The sequence below is a fragment of the Harmonia axyridis genome, chromosome 1, assembly GCF_914767665.1.
Source record: "Harmonia axyridis chromosome 1, icHarAxyr1.1, whole genome shotgun sequence".
Lineage (NCBI taxonomy): Eukaryota > Metazoa > Arthropoda > Insecta > Coleoptera > Coccinellidae > Harmonia > Harmonia axyridis.
In genome coordinates, this window is record NC_059501.1 from 33307380 (window position 1) to 33321596 (window position 14217).

General features: G+C 33.2%; 1 protein-coding gene across 2 annotated transcripts in view; it reads right to left on the minus strand.

The window, feature by feature from the left end:
• The window catches only part of LOC123671347, a 71773-nt gene that overhangs the window by 14946 nt on the left and 42610 nt on the right, over window positions 1-14217 (minus strand). For both annotated transcript variants that reach the window (XM_045605123.1, XM_045605124.1), the window contains one exon: window positions 1323-1434. In XM_045605123.1, the coding sequence (XP_045461079.1) occupies window positions 1323-1434 (112 nt within the window). The remainder of the gene's footprint in view (window positions 1-1322; window positions 1435-14217) is intronic.

Here is a 14217-nt window from a genome sequence, read left to right on the forward strand (position 1 = left end):
TGTAAGATTTCAAGAGGATAACATCATCTGAATTAGAGAAAATTCCAAAAGAATATTGTGAAAGAAGTAACTATACAGATCTGATCTGGTTGAAATTTTGCGTGTAAATATAGAATAACAATTTCAAGTCTTATGCGAAATTTCATGTTGATAATGTAAAATCTTGAAAAATTCAAAAAGAATATCAAAAACAAACGTATTAAAACCCACTTTGAAATTTTCTCTCAAGTGAATGGGCAAGATTAAAATTCAGGGAATGAGGAAATAGTGTATTTTGAAACTTGTTGCAGAAAGGACTCCTATTCCAAAATGAATGTGAAGTTAGTGTTGGAATTGCCTTTTGCAACGAGTATTAGACGATATTTTCTCTATTTCAGTCAAGTTTTGTGAAATATTGTCGAACTTCAATGCAAAATTCAGATAATACATCCTAGTGACATTTGTATTGTATCTTGGCAGTTGGTGAGGCTATTATGAAAATTGTCATATTACGGAATTTGTATTTGAATCGTACGTTTCGAAATTTGAAATAATATAGAATCGCCAAAATTTTATAGGATCAGTGTAGACAACCACAAAACGAAAAATATAACTGAAAACAATACTGTAATGAACTCATTATAGCATTATTTTCAGAACTGTAATGAACTCATTACAATATTGAAATAGAGAAAAAACTATTTCAAATATATCATATTCATATCTCTATTCCTTTTTTACAGAATCTTCCTTTTTTGTCAGAAAAAAAATGTCAAGATTCAATAGAATACATACAGATGGAATAACAAAGAAAAGAATCCATCGAATTTTCATAATTGCAAAAAATTTCTTCAGCGAAAAGCAATATGAAAACACAAACTTTTTTATCATTTATTCTACCTAGATGTAATACTGTTCTCGATTTACCTGATATTGAATAAAGAAATAAAAATCGATACCTTATATTTGCAGAGTTCATGTCAAAGGTTATATACGCAGAAACTCGGTGATAATTTAAAAATAAACATGTCTTTCCAGGAAGCATACATGAACTCCGTTCAACTCCAACATCAATATAGCAGAGTGAAAAGAGAGCGGAATAATTCAGCATTTTCCATTAATCAAGTTTATATTCGCTCCATTTCAGGTATAATAAAAATTTTATGTGCCAAATGACCCTTTCAAAAAGTCGTATATCACAAGAAGAAACTACTCCGCTGAAGAATAATACAGTCATTACTTATGATATGAGTATAAATAATTTAGTTGCTCCTCGTTCGCATTTCTAACACTCAACTTTTACTTATATTTCAATGCAGAAGTGAAATGGTACTCATATTTACCTCGAGGAACCGATTCTAATGTAGGCTTGCCACGGAAACGTTCCAAATCCTGCTTCTTCACCTCCAACTATCCTTCTTTGAGCTTGTTGCCTCGGAGAGGAAATGCCGCAACCTGAAATTCAAAAAAAAAAGATGAAAATGTATCGAATTCATACGCATGATTGTTTGAAGGTGTATGCATATGTAAATATCATTAGAAGAGCTTTTCTGTGGGTTGAATAATAGCGAATCACTCGAGCGAATTTTGCATTTTCAGTCAAACTGAATTTTGCCCGAACACCTTCCAATACGTACGTTGATTCAAGGTTTATTCAACGTTGTATCGTTGAAATTCACGTTACCGGTTGAATTTTTAACGTTGTCATTTTGGTTTCAAGATCTAACGTGTTTTAGATACATATTCATAAAGTTACATTCAACGTATTTTTTCAACGGTTAGTTTTTGAACTACTTTTCTAATAACTATAATACGTTATTTAGTATATATTATTAATATGCTGATTTTGGACGTTATTTCAACATTGCACTGAAACGATTCAATAACCACCTAACTATTTTTAGAACACGTTGATTTCACGTTTTCTAATAACTATAATAATAATAATAATAATTTATTCATATTTTAGCCATTACAAGAACAGATATATACTTCAGAAGAACAATAATTAATAAACATTCACGGACATTCATATTCATCTTGGTAAAACTCATTTAACGAATAGTAACATTAATCCAACAACAATTTTTCAACTTTAACTTTGAATTTTTGATATGTCATATTTTTTATGGCTTCCGGGATTGTATTGACAAGTTTTTTTCCAACATATGTTCAAAGTGTTCAAACTAAGATGTTCTATGCGCGTCCAACACGTATTTCTTAGCATTTCTGGTGCTATAATGATGGTTATCTGAATTTCGCACGTAGCGCGATTGTATCTGCGTAATATTTTATATATAAAAATACATGGAAATGGTAAAATAGGTACCAAATTTCTTGAAATACGGTCTACATGAATCAGTTATTTTCAAATTAAACATAGGTCTGATTATTCTTTTTTGACTGATAAAGACCCTCAGCCATTGGACACTATTGCCCCATAGTACTATATTATAGGTGAGGTAGGTATACAGGGTGTCCCGTAAAGACCACGTCAAACCGAGGGAGAATGTAGATCAAAGGATAACCCACCTGCTTTGACAAAATTTCCATTATAAAAGTCTTACCGTTTTCGAGGTATTTTTTTTTTTTTTTAATAAAACAAACTTGATTTTGTCAGAAACGTACCCATTTGGATAAAAACAGTCATATCTTTTTTCTTTGAATGACAAATGACTTGTGTGATACCTCTTTCAAATCACTATAGAATAGACAATTCATTGGTGTAATGTGCAGCAGTAGCTCGGTACATTTCTTTTCCGCTACGATGGGCTAAACTTCATGAACAAAATAATCCACTACCAAAATTTCCAATAAAAATATTTCTCATAGCACCCCTTTAAAATGTTCGGAGAATGTTTTTAATGTAAACGTTAAAATCATTCTTCAGCAATATTTTACTGAAAAAATTAATCAAAAAGATGTAAAATTGTACCAACCGTAAGGACAAAACTATTGAAAGGGGCAAAAATTCATTATTTTCAAAAAAAAAATATCTCGAAAACGGTAAGACTTTTATAATGGGAATTTTGTCATTTTGTATATAAATGAGTAGTAAACTGTGAACAAGGTTTGCTGATCAAATGATCTCTTCAACTTATTCAAGACATGAAAGCCGACACCCAGACATAGTCAACATGACTCTTCCAGTCAACCATTCCGTCAACTCTTAGCACAAGAAAAGGGGTCTCCATTGACAGTTTAAAATCGTGTAGGCTGATAGTCTCCTTAGATATACCTGCTCGAAAATTGATGCATACCGTTTTATTGAGGTTAAGAATAATATTGTTCCTTTTACACCAGAATTCAAAATCCCCCTTCACTCGCTCCAGTTTGAGTTTCAGTTCCGCAGTGCCCCCTGCCGAGACCACCACCGAAGTGTCATCTGCAAACATAATAGTACGCCCTACACTTAAATAATCTGGAACTTTGTTAACAAACAACAGAAACAGAAGAGGTCCCAACACAGACCCTTGCCTATATCTATATCATGCTCCTGTGAAACCGATTCATCCATCCTCACACACAATCTTCTGTTAGACAAATATGACTCCAACAGTGTAAACATATTTCCCCTGAAGCCGTTGAACTGCAACTTTCTGAGTAAGAATCCCCAATCCAAACTATCGAAAGCTTTGGACAAATCAAAGAAAATAGCAGCGACATAATCGCCCTCATCCAATTTGAGATAAATGTATTCAAACAGTTCAACGGCCGCTGTCTCTGTCGGTGATTCCTTGCAAAATCCATTTTGGAATCTTGTCAATATCATGACGTCTCCATTCAACGTTGATATAATAATATCATTCATACTTTCTGTCGTTTATTTCGGTAACATGCACGATTTTGTTCAACATTATATCTTCTACTACTCTACTCTACTTCTCAACCTTCTTTTGACTCAAATGGTTGATAGTGATAATGGAATATCCATTTCAAATCGATGATCAAAATACGATGTAATCATGTTACAATATCACGTTGTTATATGCGCTATTATCGTTAGGGCTTGGATGGATGACCGCTTAGGAACACCGCTGTAAGTTTCAAGTTTATTTCCCTCAGGCGAAGTCCTCTGCTATAGAAATGGAAGGTGTATTTGGCAGGGATAACTGAATGCCAAACTGACGATTCTATCAGTGACCTCAGGATGAAACAACGCAATACTTCAACAAAATCAGCTTGGGCAGAGTACGACTCGCCAAACATTATATTTGAAATATTCAGAATGTACCAGAATAATTCGTACATTTCTATTTTTTGTTATGTAAAATACTCAAATATATAAACAACGTTCATACGTTTCTATTTTTTGTTATGTGAAATACTTAAACAGGGCCGTCGCTAGCCAAACTGCCGCCGCCCTAGGCAGACACCCTTTGGTTGGATTGGTAAATTTGTATTCATAGATTCAGTGTGAAAGACTCCACATTTTTTTATAAAAAGTATTTTAGGAGGGAAAAATGTATTTTAAGTGTAATTATTTTTTATGGATTCAAATTCGAATCGAACAGATGATTTAGGAATGTAATGAACAATAAACGTGCTCAACTGAATTATTATGAATGAATGATGAAATGTATGAATTGAATTCAGGTCAGATTTTTCTGCTGAGTTTTGACTTCAGGAAACGCTCGAACATTCCGTTTTTTCTTTGATATGAATAAATAAAACAACCGGATGACACGGATAAACCATTTTTTTTTTTCAATTCGAATACATGTTGCAGGCATTATCGATGGAAATATGTTTAAAATTGGTGAATCTGTTAAAAAAAATCATTCGTGTAATTCGTTGAAATGAAAAAAAAATTATTCCATTCATTCTTCGAGGAATCCAGATTTCTCGGAAAAGTAGATAATTCCGCCCTTCTTTTTTTGCGTCCCTTCTTGAACGGGCCCTACAGTTTCAGGTTTTTCTGCTTAGTTTTGACTCTATGAAAAGCTTGAACATTCGTTTTTTTTTCAGTAAGATTATCGAGTAAAGCAAGCGGAATAATGCGGATGAACTTAACCTATGAATTTCAAATTCGAATGTGCCCCTGCTCAACACTATTTTAATTTGATAAAAAAAAAATGAAAAATATTATAATATAATGGATTGTGGTATGAAATATTAGAACTTCTTATATTTCTCATGAAGGATAAGTTGTAAATGATGAAATGGAATTGTTTCCCGTATAATTTGCGTTCCATTCTGAGGAATCAACATTCTGATCGGAAAATTTAAAAGAAAACTAATCCAGAAGCCGCCCCAAGAGGCAATAAAATTCGGTAACATTTAACAAAACAAAGCGAATGCCGACAAGCCTAAAGGATGCAAGTTTTTTTAGCGTCGAAAATTCGTAAACAGCACTTTGAGGGGTTTACGCGACATCTTGATATTTATGAGTATAGTATATTGCATAATGCGTCACCTTTGATGGTTTTGATGTTGATTAAATTCATCAGTATTCGTTCGTGTTGTTGCTGACCGAATTAAATCTCAATGGGGAATTTCTACACATGTGATTTTTGTTGATGAAGCATGAAATGCCGCTCTTCAATTTTGCCGCCCTAGGCGACCGCCTACCCTGTCTTTCCCTTAGCGATAGCCCTGTACTTTACAAACAATACTTTATATATTTTAAGTTTTAAGTCCATCAATGTTTCTGTTGATATATAACGTTATATCCAGCGAAATTTTTACTGATAATAAACGGTTGGTTACACAACCCTTTCAAAACTTTATATTAACGTACCTGTGCCCATTAGGCTATTACTCAACAGCTGTAAGTTCTAAAATTAGTTGATGTCCCACGTTTGGTACCATTTCAAGGTAATAATAATGCTTTGTATTGGCCAGAACAATTTTCTACACAGTAGCAAAGCACAAGCAGTAGTCAAATATCTATACATAGGTACAATTCAACAATTACACCGTAATTTGCTTGCAAAAAGACTGTTCGTCCAACGTTTGATTTCTCCCTGTTAACAGGGTGTCCCGGGAAGAATGCGACAAACGGATACCATGAGTGGAGGTCATCATGGAGGACTCGTATCAAAGGGTTTTAACCGCCTGAGTCCCTTCGTTTGGGATATACAGGTTGATGTTCATGGTATGAGTGAAATTTCACACTTCAATAACTCTTTAACTAATCGACCGAATAATTTCAAACTTTGAAGTTTTGTCACCCTTTTCTAACGCCTTCCTTCAATATTTATGAAATCGAGTAAATCAGATCCGGACTTTGAAATTTTCAGACTTTTCCTATTCTCGCGAATATTGGATCACCCTGTACGTGAACATTATGATGTTTTTCCGTTTTCGTAACCACAAAGAATTAATTCATGATAAAAATTCTAAATTTCTGCTTGGCACGGTCATATACAAGGTGAACAATAAACATTCCCATATGAGTGAAATTTTTTTAGTTCAATAACTCTTCAACTAATCCAACGAATAATTTCAATTTTTGAAGTTTTGTCACCCTCTACAATCGCCTTCCTTCAATATTTCTGAAATCGACTAAATCAGATCCGGACTTTGAAATTTTCAGACTTTTTCTATTCTCGCGAATATTGGATCACCATGTACGTGGACATTATGATTTTTTTCCGTTTTCGTAACCACAAAGAATTAATTCATAATAAAAATTCTAAATCTCTGTTTGGCACGGTCATACAAGGTGGACAATAAAATTTCCCTTATGAGTGAATTTTTTCAGTTCGATATCTCTTCAACTAATCCAAGTATCCAACGAATAATTTAAATTTTTGAAATTTTGTCACCCTTTACAATCGCTCTCCTCAAATATTTCTGAAATCGAATAAATCAGATCCGGACTAGGAAAATTTTAGAAATATTCTATTTTCGTGAATATTAGATCACAATTTAGGTTGATATCATGATTTATTTCGTTTTCGTAACCACAAAGAATTAATTCAAAATTCCAAATCTCCTGCTTGGCGCCATTCATACAGGATGATCAGTTAACATTCCCTTATGAGCGGAATTTTGCAGTTCCCCATTCACTAGGAATGAAAAGAACAATTTTCACGTATGGGCTCAGGATAATCCAAAATCGTTGATTCATAAAAATTCCCAAGTAAGATTCTCGATAAATGTTTGGTGCGGTATCTACAACAACAATTTGATTTGCCCTAATATTTTTGAAAATAGGTAGATAGGAGAAATTTATGAAAAAATTTAAAAACATAATTTTGTTTGTTAGAAAACGTTCCAATGGAAACATTGTGGCTGGAACATGATGGAGTTAATGCGCACTAACCAAAAAAAGTGCGCGAATATTTGACTGAGACTTTTGAAAACAGATCGATTGGCAAAGTGGAAATGTGGCTTTGCCTCCTCGATTCCTTTATCTGACACCCTTGGATTATTTATTATGCGGTACAGACTTACAGTAGTAAGCAACTGCTATAAAGAATTATTGATGTTTGCGATATTATTAAATCTCAACCGAAAACGATAGCGAAATCTGTGGAACAACTATATCAACGTGCTCAAAAATGTATTGAAATGGGGGGACACAATTTTAAACTATTCCTGCTGAACTGAAAATATTTCATTTATTTTGTTTTTGATTCATTATTTTCAATTTATTAGCTGTTTATGTTCTATTCTTTATCCAGTTTAAGTATTGAAAGCTTTCTTGAATAGTTTGAGAAAAAATCAGAGAAGGCATTCGTGAAGGGTGTAAAACTGCAAATCTCGAAATAATTCTACCGATGAATTCAAAATATCTTGTACTATGAAATTTCTTTCATGAGGAAATGTTTATTGATCATCCTGTATGACGGTACCAAGCAGAGATTTCAAATTTGTATTATGAATTAATTATTTGTGGCTATGAAAAAGAAAAAAAATCATGATATCAACGTACAGGGTGATACAATATTCATGAAAATAAAAAAGTCTAAAATTTTCCTAGTCCGAATCTGATTTATTCGATTTCAGAAATTTTGAAGGAAGGCAATAGTAAACGGTGACAAAACTTCAAAATTTGAAGTAATTCGGTGGATTAGTTGAAGAGTTATTGAACTAAAAAAATTTCACTCATATGGGAATGTTTATTGTTCACGCTGTATATGACTGTGCCAAGTAGAGATTAAGATTATTTATTATGAATTAACTCTTTGTGAATACGAAAACGGAAAAAAACCATAATGTTCACGTACAGGGTGATCCAATATTCACGAAGATAGGAAAAATCTGGAATTCTCCTAGTCCGGATCTGATTTACTCGATTTCACCAATATTGAAGGAAGGAAAATTTGAAATAATTCGATCGATTAGTTAAAGAGTGTGTGAAATTTCACTCATGAAATGAACATCACCCTGTATATCCCAAACCAAGGCACTCAGGTGATTGAAACCTCTTGATGGGAGTCCTCCATGATGACCTTCATTCATGGTATCCGTTTGTCGCATTCTTCCCGGGACACCCTGTATATGATTTTATGCATTATTAGAATAGTTGGATTGAAATTATAATCAAGTTTGTTTATAACAAAAAAATTGTCATATGATGTATATCACAAACACAAAAGTGTTGTGAATATGTATATTTTTTCTACGAGCAGGACATTAGTAAAGATACTTTCCGTCTGCAAAAGCATTTCAGTAGATATGGTTCCTCATTTTTCAATGCTCGTTTCCTGAACAGAGTACAAAATCGTTTCAGCACTGTTATTTCCGAATTTTGAGCAGGCAAAAGTTTCAAATGATTGGTCTGGTCTAACTAATGAGGGGTTCAAGGTCTTAATCGATTATGTATGTATGGCTGTAATTTCGATTACATACTCTCGAGAAGAACACACTTTTTTCAGTATAAATTCAGATCTCGAACAATATGGTTAAGTTCTTTGACGGATGAAATCAATGGACTAGTTTAGTGATGTTGATAATACTATATTCGACACGATAGAATTAAAATATAGAGCAAAACTGATAAATCAGTGAAAAAATTTTGAAAATCCATCAATAAATGACCGAGAAATAGATTATTTAAATTTACGTATTTTAGCGCGGAACGTCTTTGGTCTGTGACGTCACGGCTCTTGCCTGTGATCGCTACACCATAAATTACGTTTAAATACTTAGCCGCGCCAAGGCTCTCGCGCCGTATGTAGTTGTACAGTGTAGTTTTAACTCGAGTTTTGTTTTTATGTCACCATAATGGAAGAAGGCTTCGTGAAAGGACAAAGTGACACTTTGCCTAAAATAGATATATTCGCAGTGATGGAGTTTTTTTCTTCAAATCCATCTTATGTCAGTGCAGAAATAAAAGGAGTTAAACTTTTCAAGTAAGTATCTGCTTTTGAGTTTGCTTCATCATGGTTCAACTTATAACGATGATTTATTTAAAAAACGTTTCATAAACAGTTTGTAGTTGAGTACTGGTTGTTGAAGTCTATCAATGGCAAAACATATTTATGTGAGGAGTAAAAAGTGAAAAGAGAAAAATGTAATTTATATGTATGTATATAGTAAGTTATTTCAGCCATCGTGTAACGAACAAAACACGACACGAACGGCACAAGTGATTGTAAACCAATGAATTCGTAAGCACTCTGCGAATACCAGTCGTCTAGTGTGTGACGTCACGACACTTACACGTACTATGAAATTATTCTTCCAAGTGCAACTTCAAAGTCCCATAACTTTTTCATTTCTACAGATATTTCAATGATTCTTCCACATTTTTCTTTCATTTTACTTAAATTTTTAGAATTAATCTTTAACAAAAAGATGAAAACTAGTCCATTTAGGGATTGCGTTATTATGATCAAAAGTTTATTTCTAATTATGTGGCTAATCCTCGGGCTAATCCGTTTTTTCTGCCACATCTAGTAGAACAAAATTGTGCGAGTATATCTCATATTCGCAAAAGATTTCATTGTTATATTTTATTATTATATGTTGGTACTATTCTACTCTCCTGCGACGGATTTATCATTCATTTGTAAAATAACAGCTTTAAGCTTCATGCAGAATTTCATTTTAATCGTAAATCCAGAACCAGATAAAATTCAATTTACAGGTATAATCAATACATGAATGCTACTTTCATTTTCAGTAATAATATTCGTCTCAAATTGTATTATTCCTATTGGAAAACTAAATGTTTTCCAATAGAAATGGTTATGATGGCAATACTGTGGTTATTATCGTCATTTATTTCATCAAATGTACCCAGTAGAAGTTGTTAAATTGCTTCTTCAAAATTAGTGCTCATTAAATTTGTGAATACTGATGAAAACTTCAGAAGAATTACAAGGACGACATTATCCAGTTAATAAACTGACTCTTGGTCGTATTCATTTCAGATTTATTTAGATCAATTTGAAAGGTAATTTTTTTAACACGATATAAGAATTCCAGTACCAAGTACTGAGCCGTCCTTGATACCATTTTAAATTTTTTCTACAATACGATGAGTCGATTGACCGAATGATATCGTCCTTGAATTTTCCTTAAATTCATCTCGGCATTCACATTATGTGCATTGATTTTGATGAAACAAAAGACATCCGGCTTGTACACGATACTCTTTAACGAAAGATGCTAGAGAACTGGAGTTCAGTGCCCGACCAGTAGACTTTTTTAAGAGACAGAACCCGTTTAATGATGACATATTTTCTCCTCAGTAATTGAAAAATACCCATCCGAACCAATTGAAATTTGAAAACCAGTTACCAAAAAGTAAAACGAATATTCAAGCAAAATTACGTGATCATCGTATCATTTTGAGCGCACGTTTTTTTCGACACAATGTCTATTATTTTCAAATTCTGACCAGGGCATGGTCTCAAACGATAAGCTACGATTCAATGATGTCTGACGGTCGGTAAATATATTCCGTAATAGGGTAAAAACTTTTTCGTCTATTTTTATTTTTAGTATTTATTTTATTTTTTTGGATATTTTGTATTTGACCAGACAATTCTTTTTATTTTTGAGATATTATTTTCAATAAAATACCTTTCGAATCGTTCGGAAAAAAAAATTTCTAAAGTTTGTATTTTGGAATAAATATGGTGTCCCCAAATTGGAAGCCCAAAAACGCCTTGGGCTTCGAACGAATTCCAAACGAAAAGGTATTTTTTATTGGAAATAATAAATCAAAAATGAAAAGGAATTTGCCGGTGAGATACAAAATATACATTATTTTTTACAGGTATAAGATTACTCAATTTTACTTAATATCTACTAATGAAATCAAATTAAGATAAGCCTTCATTAAAGAAATCGTCAAGATATTAATAAATTTTTGACGAAATGAAATGGAGACCACGTAAACAACGGAAACAGTGCAAATTATCGTAAGGATAATTACATATAATTGTTTCTGATATTTGAATAATCGATTGAATATATTGATATATGCATCACAGTCTTAGATATTACTTTTTTGGAATTTTCCTATAAATTTAAAATGTGGAAATTTGAGTAGTACTATTCCATGTATCTCTCTGTTCTGAAATAATTATTCAATGCGTTTTTAGCGTGATTTAATCGATTGGAAAATAAGTACAGCCTGCTATTCTTCCAGAGTTTCGATTGAAAATCATATTTTTTTTTTTTTAAATTTCGTTCAAAACCAGGTCACAATAACTAATATCACATTTCAAGCATTAACATCACAATTTCAAATTCTCATAAATTTATTCCTCAAGAACAATAAGACATAGGTATCAAAAATCATCAAACTGAAACTGTGGATTATAATGTATTTTTTCTGAGTTACAGGTCGCAATTTCTGTGTTTTGAAATTCGAACCGAATTACTCCGGTTTTACAACTGTTATGATGAGTTTCATGAAACTTTTATCGTAGTGATTTGCTCGGTTAAATAACTCATGTGTTCAATTTCAGTTGATTTTTAGAACTATAGATTTGAAATTACAATCAATAAGTTGATCGGTCAATCACAATTTCATTAGACCTGTTGTGAGAGTAATAATCAGACGTTGAATCTTTTTTTATTGTTTTTTATCAAAATAATCAACGTTTGTTGATTGTTAATTGATAAGTTTAGATTGTAGATTAAATAGTAAGTCGATGAATGTTGAAATATGATGAGATGACCTCTCACTGACACAATATTTCAACTTGAAAAAGCCATTATGTTAGTTTCGCAGTCTTTTTTCACTCATACATATGTCAGATTTTTAATGATATCCATATGGTATCACATTATGCCATCGATCTTTCATCATCAGCAGGGCCGGCGAGAGTAATTTTGACGCCTGAAGCAAACATTTTTTGCGCCCCTACTGTAAAACCCCCATAACCACCACCCCATAAATTAGCACCTGCTCTGATGATAATATGGAACTTTTTTCGCACTATGAAGAATCTTGCAATCATGCGTAAGAAAAATTGAATTCTAGTAAATGAAGAATATTGATATGTTTTAATATATGTATAATATTACAGTGTTTTCATGTTTATCGAAATACACATTGTTTTGTGTATGTTGTGTGGCCTGTTTAGTGAAATTAGTTTCATTCATATTCAACTCGAATGGGCCATATGAAAAGAAGCTTTCTGAACACATATGTAGTTTTTTACATATGTTTATTAAGAAATCAAGAAATATAACTCGCAAGACCGTTGTCAAATGCGTCACACCAATTTTGCTCTTCGTTATTTTCAACGCTTATGTTCGCTTTATTGTTTATTCCTAGGATCCTTTTTACTTTATAAACTCCGATTATTATTGCGGAAAAGTGATTGTGCCAGAACATTGCTCAACACCCGGGAGATCATTCTTCGTTCCCATCACAAGCAGCTTAGAGGACCCTCTACGAACATCAGGAGCACGAGCAGGGTAAGAACGTTTTCTTTTCGGCCATTATTTTTTTGTAAATTTTCTTTATTGTGTACTGGTCATCTTACGGATCACACAGCATCGCCTATTACTCGCCTATGTTAAACATCCACTTTTCTCTCCAGTTGAAATCGAAGGAGGGTGGATAAAATCGCTAATTTAATTTTTTTTTAATTATTTTGTGCTACCCTTAAACGCAGCACACACATAGTATATCCTCAATATAAAAAATACAAATTCTATACATATAATATGCCAAAGAATTTTAATAAAACAAAATAGCAAAAAAAAATTCAATGCAAAATCGTAGGAGAAATTTTTTATATATTGACTGTAACATCGCGATAGTAGTGTTGTTTTTGTCTTTGTGGAATACTTAAGGGTCTTATCCATCTTGAAATGAGGGTAATAGGGAATTCTGTTTACATTGATTGGGCTGCCATGTGTTTTTAATAAATAAAGCCGCCTATATAATAATAATACAATACGCCTTAGAGAAGGCGGATTGGAAATTTTCATCGCAGCGGAGCGGATCCACCTCATGTTTTCAAGAATCAAGGATGAAATATGAAAAGACGGCCAGTAAGCCCTTCAAATAGAGGCGCCTGAATTGGTCGCTCCACTGTTTCACCCCTAACGCCGGCCAGGGCCTGCGCAAGCATTTTTGGCGCCTGAAGCAAAGAATTTTTTGGCGCCCCTGCTGATAAAGTATCAATAAACAACCCTTCCCCAAAAAACCTGCTTCGATGATAATTCGCCATTTTTGATTTTTCTAGCGTTTTTGCTAGTCGTTTCCACTAGGTTTTTTTTTCGGACATTTTTACCTACAATAAGTTCCTGGATTTCTTCAAAGCCGATGAACACATTCACATTCACAAGACACTGTGTACGATCGATGAAAGATTACCTATCACACCTCAAGATACAAAGGACGGTAAGGCATGCAAAGCTTCGAAAACTGAATAGGATTAAAAACATATGTTCCGTTGAAAACATTTAGCATTTATCAGTAACGAGTTTCGAATGCAGAATCGTAGGAATTTTCCATATTTTGAATGTGTAAACAACTTCCGCGTAATTCGAAGCGTTGTTTTTCGTCTTTGTGAAATACATTTCATCCTTTTTTCAATTAGGGTAATAGGCAATGCTGTTTATATTGGTTGGGTTGCCATGTGTTATGTTCTAAACAGGCGGCTTGGTAAAGACGGTTTGGAGATTTTTATTGCAAGGAATATTGATAAACGCAGCGGAGCAGGCCAACCTTATGTTGTTTTTAAGAATCAAGACTATATATTTTCAGAAATATGAAAGGGCGGCCGCAAACTGGTCTAAATTGCCGCCCTTCGAAAAGAGGCGCCTGAAACAGTCGCTTCACTGTTCTTCAGTCAGATAATTTATAGAGAA